At 39.3% G+C, this 15760-nt stretch overlaps 1 protein-coding gene across 1 annotated transcript in view; it reads left to right on the forward strand.

Moving 5' to 3' along the window:
* Positions 1–5590: 5590 nt before the first annotated feature.
* Positions 5591–15760, forward strand: part of LOC311154228 (cadherin-6) — a gene marked incomplete at its 5' end in the record, with an annotated part of 44723 nt that continues 34553 nt past the window's right edge. Inside the window, one exon of the mRNA XM_084206507.1 lies at positions 5591–5818. Coding sequence (XP_084062633.1) covers positions 5591–5818 — 228 coding nt within the window. The remainder of the gene's footprint in view (positions 5819–15760) is intronic.

The raw sequence follows: 15760 nt of genomic DNA on the forward strand, positions 1-15760 counted from the left end.
TCACCAGATCCTTACCTAGAATGCCTCATTCCATACCCCAGACTCTCACATCTGACACAGTAAATGCAGAAGTCACTACTTAGCCATTTTTCTCCTCTTCCATTAATGGCTTTCCTCACCTTTGGTTCCTCAGGCTTTGACAATGAGTTGTTGATGTCTTCCCCTGTTGCAGACCTGACAGATTTAACACTTGCATGTGATGTTTGAGGCAGGGGAGAGTTCTTGCAGCAAGACTACATGAGTACACAGAGTTCCTCTCACTGCAGGGTATTTCTGGGGGACTAGGAAATTACTCTCCTGTGTAGGGAAGCTGTGAAGCCAGAGTCTGCAGTCCAGGTACTGTCACTGCCAGTTGGGTCTGTAGAATTGTTTGGGATTTAAGCAGGTTCAGTTAGTCTGACAGACTTAATTGGTGCTGATTGGGTAAGCATCTAGAAGATGGTGTCAGAATATTTTTAATGTGTTCTCACGTCATCTACAAAATTAAATATAAATTAGAGTTTTCAGGGTAGAACCCTTCTTTTCTTCCAAAGATACCGCTGGCAAACCCTTCATATGATGATGAAGCCAGGGAGTAGTTTGTATCTTTCTAGCAACAACTCTAAATTAGACCTGATTTGGGGGCAGTAAAGGTACATATACTTGAGCATTCATAATGTAATCTGCTAGATAGAGAGAGTAGGGTCTATTCTCTGTCTTTGTGCATCTTCCTCTAAGAACTTAAGCAAACTCCATAAGGATAGAGGCAATTTGTTGTGTCACAGAATTAAATAAATAAATAAAAATAAATATATATGCCTCAAGCCCTAAAACATTTCCCGCGTTCAATTTCCTATATGCAATGCCAAAGTGAATATTAACTTTCACCCGCTCCTTTAATTTCTGTGAGAGAATAGCAGGACATTATCAGTTCTTCAAAACACAGTAGGTGTTCATTCCAGTGTACTAATGGGCCTTAATCCAAACCTGCAGAGCTTTCTATGCAGCACTCAAACAATGAAACACTACCTCAATGACCAGGGAATAAAGGATCTATTAAACTGCCACTTCTGTTTGAATAAAGGTTGTATCAAAAACTTTAGGGACACTGATGGTTGCTAGCCTATTTAGAAGCTATTTATAATCTAATTATCAGCAGCCCAAAATATCCAGGATGTATAAATTCATACAGAAGCATAATTGAATGCATGGCTTCAGAAAAGAAATTATCCTAAAGTCCAGACTCTAGTATGCTTTATAAAGAATATTCCTTTGAGAATCTGCTGATGGAGTGACTACTACGGTGTTGAACAGAAAGGAATGAGGAAAAGCTGTTTTCCCTCTCCTTGCTGATGCCTCTCATGGGAAGGCTCTTTGCTAGTCTGGTTTATTTAACAACCAGCTGGGAAGACCATTGCAACCCACAGAGCTGAGCAGGAGCAGAGGTGGAACCTCTTTGGGGCTCCTCATGTCAGGAATCTGTACCTGATGCCTGTCACAATGCCAGAAAGGCATCTCCAGGGCAGGGCTCCCTGATTCATAGGAGTAACTCCAATGGATGCATTTCCTTTTTGATTAATAGTTGAAATACTTGGATATTGCTCTGGAAGGATGTAAATTTGCACTGAGTTCTCACATTAAGACATTACATTAATGAAGTGTTGGAGAGGGTGAATAGAAAGGCTGACTATGACTACTATCACCTGGGGGAAATAATTTTGAAATTGATACTTCTAGTGATTAAGCAATTGTCTGAGGTTTAAATCTTTCAAAGAGGATGAACATAAACTTCAAATCTGCAACTTGTCACCCTGAAGAAAGTTCTGTGGCTGCAAGTGACATTGCTTTTATCTTAACTATGACCATAGCTAAATTTAGGCTGGGATTTTAATTTTTTTAAGCTTGGATGTGCACATTCCTTCTTTTCTCGTAAAAAAGCCCAGATTTGCCATACATTTGAGCTGGCCGAGCTAAGCCAGTTGTCTGAGGCTGTTGTACACTAAAATTGTTTTTCACTCTTGACAGTTGATTACACAGCAAGTTCCCCAGCCACCTGACCAGCGGATGGTTGAGAGAAATGCCATGTTTAAAGTGCCTCTTTTTACCTGAATTTGTGCAATGTGAAGAAAAAAATTTTAGCCCCCATCCCTGGGTCCCATCAGTTATATTTGCACATCTACACTTAAAGAAAATAAAATCTCCCTGGTGAATGACTTTTTTTCAAAATAGTGAGAGATTGCACAAGAAAAACTATTCCATTGCAGAGACGTCTCTCGAGCATGAGACACTGGGACTGGAGCACAAAATGGCATTTAAGAGCCACAAGAGCTCACTCTGCCAAAGGCTCAGCTCAGAGTGTAGTGCTCTGTCCTTTTTATTCACTCTACTAAATTTTTCACTATGACCCATAAAATAGTAATCAGCACCCATAGGGCAGAGACACCCTGGATTCAGCTGGTACTTACCCCAGTTGCGCACTTAAGCCAGGGTCTGAAAAGGTGTGTCTCCTCTCTTGCCACTCACAGGGAAGCTGCTGGGGCTTAGCTGCTCTGCTGCATCATGAAGGCTGTGCAGTCAAGAAGGACATTACAGGATCATGCCCTTATTTCAGCATTTTGGACACATCTCTGCAGGGAAGAGTAAAGGGCTGTATTTCACAGCTATGATATCATTCTTGTAAGCTATAATTCAGCATGAGCCACTATAAAACCTTTCCCATGACATCAGAGCTGTGAAATATAGCTGACTTCAAGTGCAGAAAATTCCCCCACAGGAATAATTGTTTCCTGGCAATTGGTGTTTGAAGGACTGATCCTTTAAAAGGCTGGCACAAATCCCATCTAGGTAATGCTGGTCCAGGCAGCACTTCTCTAGAAGTGTTATGTGCAGAAGCAGAGGTACAGAGCCCCACCACAGGATCTGGCCAGAGAGGAGCATGTCAGGTGATGATTTTTACTTCCTTATGCCTCAAAATTCCATGCAGACCTCCCTAATAGTAAAGTAGTAGGTTTGCTCATGTGCTGTACTCCCTACATCTTTCCACATCTGCCCTCCAAACACAGATCATCCTGATATGTCCATCCTGATACACGGCAGCTCACCAGGTCTGCCCCTGCTTGGGGCAGTACTTAACACACCTGGGCAGGTCCCAACATCCCCCAGAGCAACCTGGCAAGAAAATGGAAGCCAAAAATGTTGTGTGAGACACAATTTCCTCTTCCATACCACATGAAGGAAGATGTCCACTTGAATACAGTCCAATGGGAGCCAAGGTAATAATCGATGTTGGCAGAGCCATAAAGGACAAAACCTTACACAGGTCAGAAGGGTATGGAAGGAGGAAAAAAGAGACCATAGACATGGAGAGGGTTAAAGCCACCTCAGCTCTCCCTGTTCTGGTGTCTGAATCTGCTGATCCAGCTGCTTGTGTCCTGCTCTAGCAACCTGCACTGCTCCATAGTTTGCCGCTGCTCCATCAGTTGAACTGAAGGCAATTGTTGAACACATTGTAAAGCTTAGTTATGGCAGCTTTCCCTGTTCCTCCTCTGGGCAGGTCTTGTTGTGAATGCAGCTCTGTTCTTGCTGTTCTCTCTGTGTCTATGGTTACATGTGTGTGTGAATACACCCAAGGGTCTGTGTCTCTCTCACAGACTCTCAAAGCTGTGTGTGGACACAGCTCCTATGACCTGTAGGACAGAGTTCTCTTTCCCTGACTAATAAGAAAGCTAACTGCAAACCTTTCCTCTTCTCCAGAAGAAATTACACTGTGTCAGAATTAATTGTACTATTTACATTCTTCCTCTTAGTGCTAAAAATCTTACTCCTTCTCACACAGAAGTTACCTCTTAACAGTATTTTACCTTTTGAAACAGTAAAATGATATTGTTTGAACAGTCCTGTTACATTACCTACTATTCATATAAAAGCTAAGTGGTATTTTTTTATAGAAAATTATTTACTAAAAGGGACTCTAAGAGACTTGAGGTTATTTCATGCAATTTATTACCAAGAATAAGGACAGCCAGAAGAGTAGCAAACCTGAAGCATTGCAGGTGCTATAACTCCTTCAGCATAGCTCAAAGGCTAAATTCTGTCTAATGTACACCTTTAAATAGACAAAAACATTCTATAGATGAAAAAATTGTTTTTGATGTAAAATATGATCCAAGCAGTGTTTCATGAAGCACAATGCAGCATACAAAAATTTTCTCTTCAGTTTCATATAGTCAGATTGTCATTCCACAGTCTTTATTTACAAATACTGAGAGATGCTGTATTGAATCCTGAGCTGGTTCAGAATGATTTACTGGGTTTTGATTGGAATGCTGAAAAAAAAAACCCTAACTTATTTTCAAAGAGCATCAGTGAGAAAGAAAATGAAAATTAATCAAATTATCCTTCTCTGAGGTTATAGATCTGTTTGAACTAAAAATTCAATGAAGTGTTTACAAGAAAAATATATGTTGTGGAATGTTTCTGTCAACTAATTCTATTTCTTCACCTTCTAAAATGTTCCAAAGCTGTTCATTAGGCATTTTGTATGACTGGTTACCTGAGACACATAGTATATTTTCTTCCTTTTGAATAGAAGCTTTCAGCTTTTTCAAAAACAGAAGAGCTGTCCGCAGTACTCTGGGGTACTATATCTGTAGCTTTTTGCGTGTTGAAAATTATGCAGTATTCAGAGACAGAGATAATATTCATAATTATTTTGTAGGTGCACTGATATTTAGTATTGTAATAGTAGGAAGCAGTAGCTAGTAAAAACCCACAGGTAGCAATGAACTAACTGAGGTTTGTTTTCTATTTTTAGAAGTTATTAGTGAAAGAGTGGAAGCATTTACATACATATCTATGTATTTAAAGATTCAAAACTCTGGCAATAGATAATGAGAAAACCAAAATGTCCACTTCATTTCCTATGCAATAACAAGCAGGTCTATTATGTGTGAGATATTGATATATACACACATTTATTTCACTAACCTGTTAAGCCAGGTTGACTCCTTTCTAAATGGAGTCAAAGGCAAAACTCCTTAAATGTGAGGGCAAAATCCTGGAGTTAAGTCCAGTCTTTTCAGTCCATAACTATAGCAACAGAATGTCTCCTGGGAAGACAGTGTGCAGTTTTGCTAGCACTTCTTTATTGTAATATGGGAACCTCATCAAGATCCCCAATCAGAAAATAATCAGTTATGTCCCAAAGGTCAGGCAGTAAAAAGAGAAATATCTGGCTTGCCTTCATCAATGAAAGGAAGCAAATGGGGTTAAAGGGGACCCCCACACACCCTAAATCCAAACATCGTGACTCCTTCCCCATACTCGATATGGATTCACTCAGATCATTTGCAACATTTTGAATCAGAAACAGCACAGGTTTTTAACAATTAATTTTACTCATCCACTTTGTGGACTTACTGCTGCAGTGGTGACAGTTAAGTACCTTTGGAAATGCTAAAAGAGTTGTTATTTTTCTTTTCAGAGATCCTTTGAGACTACAAAGACTATTTAAAGAAGGAAGACGGCATGAGATTGGATTTAGTGCAGTAAAGTAGGTTAATTTGAGGACAAGACAAAAAAATCATTATTTAGACCTACTTGTGTTGCCGTGATGAGAACTTACCATTGCTTCTGGCTGCTGTTCTGGGCCGGTCAGCCCCACCAAAGTTTCTTAACTCCATTATCCAAAAGGACTAGTGGCTTTCCAGAAAAGGAAAAGGTTTTGGTGCTGTCTGGAAACAGCAGGCAAGACCTCCATCGTTCCAAAAGGAGCTGGATGTGGAATCAGTTCTTTTTATTGGAGGAGTACACAGGAACTGACTACCAGTATGTTGGCAAGGTAAGTTTCTTTCGTATGCATCTATGTTTTGATTTTAGAAACACTGGAAAGAAAGCCAGCAGTAGCAAGTTGGGAAGAACAATGCCTGCTACAACTTTTAGTTCATGTTCCTGTGTGCCCAGCTTCTGCTGAGGAGTAATTCAGTGGAAAGGTTAGTGCACTTCAGCTTCAGATTGTAATCAACAAGTTTTCATTTAACCAGAAAGTCCCGTGGCAGATCACTGGCAATTCTGTTAAAGATTTTGCATTTTATTTTGTGTCTGGAAATAATGCAGCTTAATTATAGGCTAGATTTTTAGCTTTAAACTGGGATGTGTTTTCCCTTGTGCTCGCTAATTTTGCTGCAGTCAAACTGTGTAAACCAGGAGAGGTTTAGGTCTAAGTTAGGATTCACAGTGCCTACATTTTTGGTGAGGATTCTTTCTACCCAGCAAAAGGTAATTGTTTCCCTTTTTATTACCCACTGCACACAGCAATGCTACAGCCATTTTCTGATGAGGTTTCATGGTGCCACTGAGGACTGTGTGACATGACCTTCACACCACCAGCCATGCTACTACAAAGCATGGTTGAAGCACACAGTGCATATATATATACCAAGAACAACAACAGGCAGCTGAAAATTTCTAATCTCAAAGCATGCTGTCAGTTGAAAAAGGGTAAAAAAATTTTTTAAAAAGAAAAGTCACAACTTAACTCTGAGAACACCTGCCTCCCTGAGCAGCAGACTCCCATGTAGGTGACAGACTTTATGTAATCTGTAGAGCTAATGCACCTGTGTTAAGAGCCTAAAGCGAGTATATACTGCCCAAGGTGGCACAGTCTATAGGAATATGTCTTGCAGAATGCAGAAATTGTGCTACTGATGATGACATTCAAAGCAGAAACAATACAGCCTGGTTTTCCAAACAAAAATGGGGTTGTATCTGATCTAGTTTGATCCCTCAAGCCTCTTAGCAAAGGCTGCAGATCACAGTGGTTTGACATTTTATCTCCCTCTGCAAGCTTCTGAGCATTCCCATGAGAGATGGTGACTGCTTTTCTTGCCTGCCAGTCAGCTGTCAGTCAAAGTTGGATGCAACATTCCTTTCCTGTTAAATGGCTGCAAGGCATGATTCAAATGAAGAGCTACTCAGCTGGTGTAATACTCATAGAACTCCAGCCAGGATAATCAGCATTCATGAAAGGTACCATTGAGCCCAATCTACAGGAAAAGGCCAAAGGCAGAGAATCCTCAGAGAGGAGAAGTAGAGAAGGAAGATAAGAGGGTAAGAAAAGATAGAAAAACAGAAGCGAGTAAGAGGAAAGAACTTAGAAAGACAGAGATGGAAGGAAGGGAAGTTTTACAAAGAGGAATCAAGATGGAAAGGAGGGGGAAATGACAATAAATGGAGGTAGAGGATAAGGGTTGGAAGAAAGTTTACCTAAAGAGAGCAAAAACAAAAACAGAAGATGAGGCAGTGAAGGAAAAAAAGAACAAACAGGTATGAAACATGGAGTCAAGGATGAAAAAAAGGCAACAAATTGAAAGACAGAAGTCCACACACTCTCCTGTTTCACAGTCTGCTGAGGGTAGTCAGGGTAATGGGGATCTTTTTGTTCAAAGGTAAAGCATATGGTCCTGAGGTGATCCTACAGTCTCTCATTGTCACTGTGAATTTTGACATTAAACTTCATCAGCCCCCCATTTTTTCTACTGCAGAATTAGAGTACCAGCTATTGACTTCAGAGGGACTGATGGGGAAGTGAATATTCCTGCAGGACAAGTTTGCTGAGAGAAAGTTTAAAAATGGTCTAGTTGGACCAGAAAACCAAGACAGTTTCAACAGGAATCAGAAAGATAAAAAAATGTACGTTATTTTTAAAAGTTGTTCTTCCACCTATTTGTATTTTATTACACTTTCTGTTGTAAAGCATAGAAGCAACACATAATTTATAAATGTCATTGATTTTGTGTTCATAAGCCATTCGCAAGTGGCCTTTCACACATCTTTCAAATGCCAGAACTGTTCACATTCTAACTGAACAATTAGCCAAGAGGCATGAAAAAGCAGCCTTTTATTATTAAAGTTGAGGATTGGTGTGAAGGAAAATGATAGAAACATCTAAATGTCTCTAAATTGAGGTAACTAGTCAATTTAACTGAGCAATTAAACTTGATTGATGTGGGCAAATGAGGATTATGAACATTTTTATGAAGCATATTTTTTTTCTCTGAGGACTAAATGTTAACCTTAAATATGGACTTAAAAATGGTAGTAATATAAAGAAGAAATGTGAACAGCAAAATCTTTTAAAACAATATAAATAAATGTATATACAAAGGAATTGTGCTTATGCCTTACTGTATAAACAGACAGACATGAATCTTCTGGGGGTTTTGTGTTTAGTGGTTAAAACTAGGTGGGCATTAACATCATAACCATAAAAAGAAAAGATTCTATACGAGCTACAAAAAAATCACAAATCTTTTACTCATGCTGGTTTCACTTTTGCCTCTTCATTTTTTTTAACATCTGTTTAATCCAAACACCTACATCAAAATTTGAGATGTAAGAAGTCTGTTGTGAAAGATTCTAAAAAACAACATTATTTGTGTGAGATGCCCAAATTACAGTTGTGAAATCCTGTAACTGTTTAAACTACAAAAAACAGATTTGCATCATAGTAGTTTTAGAGCATAGGAAAAGAACAGTAAAAGGGGATGCATTCAGGTTTGGGATAATGAAAAAGTAGTATCTCTGAAGACAGAGCTCAAGGCAGTACTGAAGACAATGCTGTAGCATCATCTGAGCCACAGACCAGAGCACTGTTGTTGTCTGTACCCTGCATACTCTTTTTTCATTGAACCCAGAGCTTTCCATCCTTTGGGAATTAATTGTCCAAGCACATATGAAACCTTTTTTTTGGTAGCTGTGGCTACTGTCAGCTATTAAAAAGTGCTCCCCAGTTTTATATGCCTCTCCCCTCATTGTCAGCCCAAACACGTAGCTGTATCTCACTGGACAAGGATGTGCAGCTGCCAACGAGGCGCTCGCAGTGTTATAAACACAAGCTGATGTTTGCTGCGGCGCTGACACCAGATCGATCGCTTTATTGCCCATCCTTCTATTCCTGAATTTCATTCCCATGTATTTGTGAAATAAAATCGTTTTAAAAAGAGATGAAATTCACGCCCCCAGTCACTCTAGTCTCAGACCTCCAGGATCTTGAAGAAAAGTTCTAGACTGGATTATTCATTGCACTGCTGAATAACTTGTGAACTATGGCTATGCATTGAAGTGTGACTGATGGGCACAGTGACATTTTAACCTGAAGGTATCTTTTCTTCTGGTTCAGAAATTGTAGCACTTGGCAGGGACTCAATCCAAAAATGAAATAAAAGAATTACATGAGCATCAAAGTAGAGACGTGTCTAGAAGTACTACCTAACCAAAATTTGCAACATCTGAGTTGGGTTTTAAAAGAGATCTAGTAGTACACCTGGCTGCTTAGTACAATTTGAAATGGCTGAGGGGAATGCAGCCTTAAATCACAGGTAAACAATGAAGCGGTAGTACAACTATATATAAAAATATATGCTGTGTTTCCTAGAGATCTTCAGATACTCCAGGGGTTAAAAAAAAAAAGAAAATTAAAAAAAAAAAATCTGCCCTGTTCCGAGATCATACTCATAGGTATTGTTACTCTTTGTATACACTTGACAGCTTTGACATGGCAGTCCCACTGGCTACATAAAATCCATGTACTGGCATCCATCACTGAGTTAAGAGCACAAACCTAGAATCATTCTGACATAAAGGGATAGGATTCCACTTTCTTTAAGACTAAAGATAGATCTGAACAAGCCTTAAATCTTACTCGTTAACCCAAGAGCAGCTTTTGGCAATCTGCAATGGAAAGGAGCAACCCTCTTTCCTGGTAACAAGAGGCACAACTGTGGAATGGTTTTGTAATGCTCTGGATGGCTGGCACTCAAAGGAAACTTCCAGACATACTTTTCATTTCTGCTGTGTCTTATTGATGTTCATATAGTTCAAGCAGTATGCTCGCCTGGAAGCTATCTGATGTTACTACCTGTACAACCCATCATAAACAATCAACCTCTGCTGACAACTCCATTTTTCAAGGAAGATAAAGTCAAACTCCTGCTGGTATGTGGCTTGGCAAAGCAAAAAGGATACTGTGTTACTGTAGGCAAACCCAGAATCTTTTTGCTTGGTGTTGAAAGAACCTCTTGGAAAGATGAATTCCCCTCTGTCAAGGAATGATTTAAGGTACTGATGACCCTGCTTTTGAGGAGGGGATGAATTAAATTTTATCACAGTGTAGTTGTGTAGTTTCAGCAGTGGTTTTCTTTTTTTTTTTTTTTTTTTTAATGATTTTACTTCTGGCTACAAGTATTCTGAAGGCAAGCACAGCAGTGTATTTCAGCAGAAGCAAATTGAACAAAAGGCAGAATCTCTTCCAAGCCATTGCAAGTAGAGGGACAAAACAACATACCAAGGCAAAATTATCTGGCTGCGAGCACACACAAGGGGACATTTAAACAAAGAAAATTACTGTCATGTAATACAGTCCTTGCCTTTTCAGCATTTTAGGAAGTAATGGGTAATATTACTCCAATGGTTAGAAGGTATCATGTCTTAATTGGCTGGCATGATAACTAGCAAGAGAAATCTTCACTTTCTCTCAGATTTTAGTGCACTAGTGTTCTGTACTTACCTTTAAAACTTTTGTACCCCAAAAAAGCAAGATGTGAAAAGTCAAACTAAAATTACTCCCCCAACTGCACTTTTAACATCCTTTATGCAGCTTTACTGGCACTTGTTCAGTATTTGTTTTCCTTGCCTTGTAACTTGCACTATGATAAATATGTGATGCCTTCAGTTTCCTGTTCCAAGCACAGTGACGATTTGTTATTTTTACAATGCCTAACGTTAAAAGTTACCTTTGTAATTTCTGTTTATTCAGAAAGTATCACAAAGGAATTTTCCATTCATTTTTTATTATTAGGATAGGCTCTCTCTGGGTCTAGGTTTTGCATTCTTCATCCAGAGGCAATGCGGATCAGGCTTTTGCATGTGGCAAAACTGATGTACAGGGAGGTTAAGTGGCCTTTCGCACAGCTAAAATCAGAAATTTCACAGCAGAGACTGGAAAACAAAAAAAATCAGAGTTCTTAGCCCCTTCCCCACCACCCATGCCCCCCCCAGTTTCTATGATTAGGTCACCTGCCTCCCTCTTCAGTAGGCATAGTACTTGTCATTCTCTTAAAAAGTAGAACAAATGCTGTGGCGCATCTGCGCTTCCATTATTCCTCATCCATCAGTCATATTTTATGTTCCAGCACTTGACTTTCCCAAGTGCCCTTCATTTCTGTATTGCATTGCACACACATACACACGCTTGTCTTGTATTCCTCTTGGAAAGATTTACGGGCGCTGGTGGAAGTTGTGTGTGCTGTCGGTCCCTGCGGAATAGAGATAACTCCGTAATGAGGGACAGCTGAGGGGTTAGGGGCCCACGACGACAATCCAGAAACAGCTTGCAGGTTTTAAACCATCACACGGAGGCTAAGAAAGGAGATAATGAGCAAAGGGTGGGATGGGCAAGGATATTATTCAGAAAATGAAAAGGCAGGAAATACAGCATGGTTAATGTTTACGATCATCATAATTGTGAATCTACTTGGCATCATCCTTGTATCCAAATATATTACACAATATAAGAGCCTTACAACCATCTGTTTCAAACAAACCGCATTTCCTACACGATGGCACATGATGGTACTTACAGTGTAACGATACAGAACCTCCTCCCCTTCTTCCCATTCTGCCTACAGAAAAAAGCAAATCCTGGGACCCTCAAGGCAATATTTCTGTTAATTCTTGTTTTTCGTTTTTGTGTCCCAAACAAAACAATTTTGTTTTTCACATGCTAATTACCCACTCATACCAGTGCTTACGTTTTGGATCACATCTTTTCACAGATTATCCTGTTCTACTCTTGTTAGCAGTCTGCACATTGTCCTGAACTGTGTGTCCCTAGACTTCCAGCTATAGAAAAACAGCTGAATGTATTAATCTTCCCCTCTAGAGAGAGACTACATGTGAAGTTCATGCTTGATTATGGATTATTTAGGTTGCTGTTATTTGGAGCTGCATTACTATTTTCTTGTTTGTATAGCACAATAGTGTTCCCACTATGAAGCTGCAACATCATGAATATAAATTTTGAAGGCTAGGGATAACTGAAAAATAAAATCCCTCTTTCAGGCCTAAGACAACCATTGTTACTCCACCATTTGTTATTTACAGTTGGCTTACCAAATATAGTAAACCATAAAGCTTAGAGAAATCTCTTTATTAAATTAAATATATTGTCTGTGCCTCCCTTTTCTTTTGCTGCCATTTCCCTCACTGGTGAACATCAGTTCACAGTGGGGCAGCAGCAGGTTGAGAGCTGTGGCCAGTCAGTGTAACATTTCAAAACACAAACTGAAAATGTGTTGTGATGTGAATGCCTACTGTTGATCCGTATGCGCTAATGCAGACTGTGGCTTGCTTTCACCATTAATGGGGTGAAAGAAACCTCAGCATGCACTTGCAAGTACTTCAGGATGCAGTGAAGCTTGTAGTTGTCGTGAAAGTCTGAGTTGGCAGAGGAAGGAAAGGAAAGAATTGCCCTCTGGAAGGAAAAGAGAAGGAAAAAATATCAGTCCTTTCTCTCCTGTCTTCTAATTTCATAAAAAAGCCCCACCTCAGAACAGAAAAACAAAGGTTGTAAAGAAATAAAATGCTAAGTTAGCTGGAAGTGAAAAAATTTACATTAAAGGACAATTTAGCAAATGTTTATGTTAGAATTCTAATTCCCACTGTTTTCTGAACAGAGTTGTTTATTATGGAGTCACATCTGATGAAGACTGCAATCCTTCTATCCCCAGCTTGCTTATGCCACGTGGTACAGGGGAGGGCTCCTGGAGAGCTCAGCTGAAATGGCCTCTCTTTATAGGAATATCGTCCCTCTGGCTTTATTTCATACTTTGTCTCTTTGTGAAACATTAAGTGACGTATCACATTAGATGTCTGCTGGAACAAAGGAGGTTTTAATGCATTGCACAGGCTCACATAATGATCATTTAGTCATCTTTAGCATATTGGTCATCTCTGCCCATTCTATATCTTCATGTGAGAAGGCAATATCAAGTTCAGTCAAGTCATTTGTATAACTTTTGTGTTTAGCATCATGTTGTCATTAGTGGAAGGTTCTCCCCAAAAGACAGAACCAAACAATATACATATACCTTTGGCTCTGACATACTTCCTTGTGCCTAACAGCCCTTGCAATCAAGCTGATCAGGGCACTGGCAGATGATTTAAAGGACATGCAAACTGAAGTGTCAGAGCATTCATTCACAGTTTCTCTCCATTTCATGTAATTTTACACATTTCAGGTCAGTTGCTTAAAACACAGTTAATGCTGCTTACAACAGCTAAAATTGCTCAGAGATGGGGAATAACATAATTCCCACATCTTGGGAATAACAACTGCCAAGGGGGTTGCAGGCAAAGAGCTAATGCCTGTGGGAGAAAATTCTCGCATATATATTTGTGCTATTTGTAAACTCAGGTGAGCTTGACCCTCATGCTACTTGCAGGTGGATCCTGTCAGGATCTACACCATTCACCTTAAAAATATCTGTTATTTTACCTACAGAAATATTTTATGAACAATTTCCTTTAGAATTTTTAGACTGATAGTATCACAGCAATTATATGTGCTTCAGAGAGAATTCCTTCCTTTCATGAATACTAGATATTATATAATTAGGAGAGCATAGACACAAGTATTCTCACCAAAGGAATTCCAGGTTCTTCAGTCAAAATTAATCTGCATTCCTAGATAGGCTATCCTGGATCTTGAACCTGAATTGGTGTGACTTTCCCTATTTTCAGAATTTTAGAACCTTCCCCAAAGACTATGGCTTTTCAGACATTATAGAAAGAAACATTTCATCACAGTCACTGTCCTTAGATTCATCCAATTTTTTTTTTATGGAACTGTGTCTAATTTACTTAAAAGGCTCCTGATTTATTGGTTTTTCTCTGCTGAGGGTAATGCTTCACTCTACCAGAAATTTCTGCCTGACTCAAGGCACTTTGGGGCCTGTGGGCAAAGTGCCATTCCATATCCCTGAGCAGTTCTCCTTTATTCATTGACGAATGGGTCCAGCATAACACACCCTCTGGTCAACTCATTCATCACCTGGGTGAAGAAGTTGTCTTAGGACATTCTGCAGAAGCCTGGGTTGCTTGCACACAGACGTTTTGCCCTTCCAGCAAACATAAGAATGATTAAAGTCCCCCAAGAGTACAGGGTTTCCTCCATCTGTCTAAAGACGGCTGCATCTGCTTCATCGCTCTGAGCAGACAGTCTGTGGCAGATACCTAATGTGCTGTCTTGTGTTGGCTTGTCCTCTTATCTTGGAGATCTCAGCTGATTTGTCACCTGTTTCAAAGCAAAACTCCACCTACATGTGCTGATTATTTGCTAATCCACCTCCTTGCCTTCCTGACCTGGCCTCTGTAAGGATCTACATTCTGCTGCAGCATTCAGGTCATTTGAGCTGTCCCTTCACAGCCTCACTAATGGCACTTTGAGGAATACTTATTTGAAAGAAGAATCTACTCCATGCCAGACTTGCCTAACATTTCCCATAAACATTTTTCTACGTTGGGGAGTCTTCATCAAAAGGGCCCTGTTGAGAGATAAATGTGTGGCCTTTTGTATTGCATCTACTGCCTCACAAACCCTTTATTATCTGGTTTATTATACAACACAAACTTCTGTTTTGAAACAAAGTTGGAGAATGTAACAGAATGGAAATGTTTCTCATTTTTCCAGTTTCTGACCTATAGAACTAGATGACAGAAGCATGAAAACAGATTAAAGACTCAATTAAACTTGTGGATATGAATTAGTAACCTTTTTGTTAAGTCTTTGTTTAAATCAGAATGTGGGTTCTCATTTGTTTTAGTGTTTGTCTGTATCCTCCCTTCTCCATCCCGCTTCTTCCTCCCTGATTCAGACACTTTTATACAGCATATAAAATTCATACACACATTTCAGGGTTTGATTGTCAGCATCAAGCACTCAGAATATCAAAGGGTCACCTTTGTCAGTAAGCAAAGGATGAGCATTTGCTTTCAAGCGCATCCATCAGGGAGTAGTCAGAAGCTGTTACTTGCTGAAGAAGCCTGATGTTTTATTCAACTGTATCCCAGTAAAAACATTTCTGGATATTAGGCCAAGGTTTTGGGGTTTTTTTTATTTTGTTTTGCTGTTAATCTTTCAGACAGATTCTCCTGTACTGCCACAGGAGAATAGAGGTTTTCACGGAATGAGAAATGTATGTGCCTTAATTAAGGTGCTGTATTTGCTTCCAGTTTAATTATGAAGCATTTTTGAAAGTTCATTATTCCAAATAAAATATTTTGTCAGTGATTAAACAGATAATTCTGACCACTGATAAAGAGTGATCAACTGTCCCTGGGTAAATTCCAGAGAAATCAAAGTTAAATAAAGCTGGACATATAATACAGACCCATTTCGCTAACTATATACACATCACATAATTTAACAACTAAAGCACAAACACTAAAATTATTATTGAAGTGCATGTTTGCAGAATGTACTCTTTAAAAAAAAAAAATTTCTCCTAATCTCAACGGAATACCTGCTGCTGTCTTCTACTGTATGAATTCCCTTTTCTAATTGACTAATACAGTACAGGACAGAAGTCCCAGTATAGTCAGTGGAAGGATATCAGGATATTTGAATTAATTTCCTCTGACTTGGGAAAAAGCTGTAAAGAAATTTGGTGCTCTTGAATTGTAGGCACAGTTCTAATTGAAGAATGGGGTTTAGGCATACATCCTT

This window comes from Fringilla coelebs (genome assembly GCF_963513975.1).
Source record: "Fringilla coelebs genome assembly, chromosome: 1".
Lineage (NCBI taxonomy): Eukaryota > Metazoa > Chordata > Aves > Passeriformes > Fringillidae > Fringilla > Fringilla coelebs.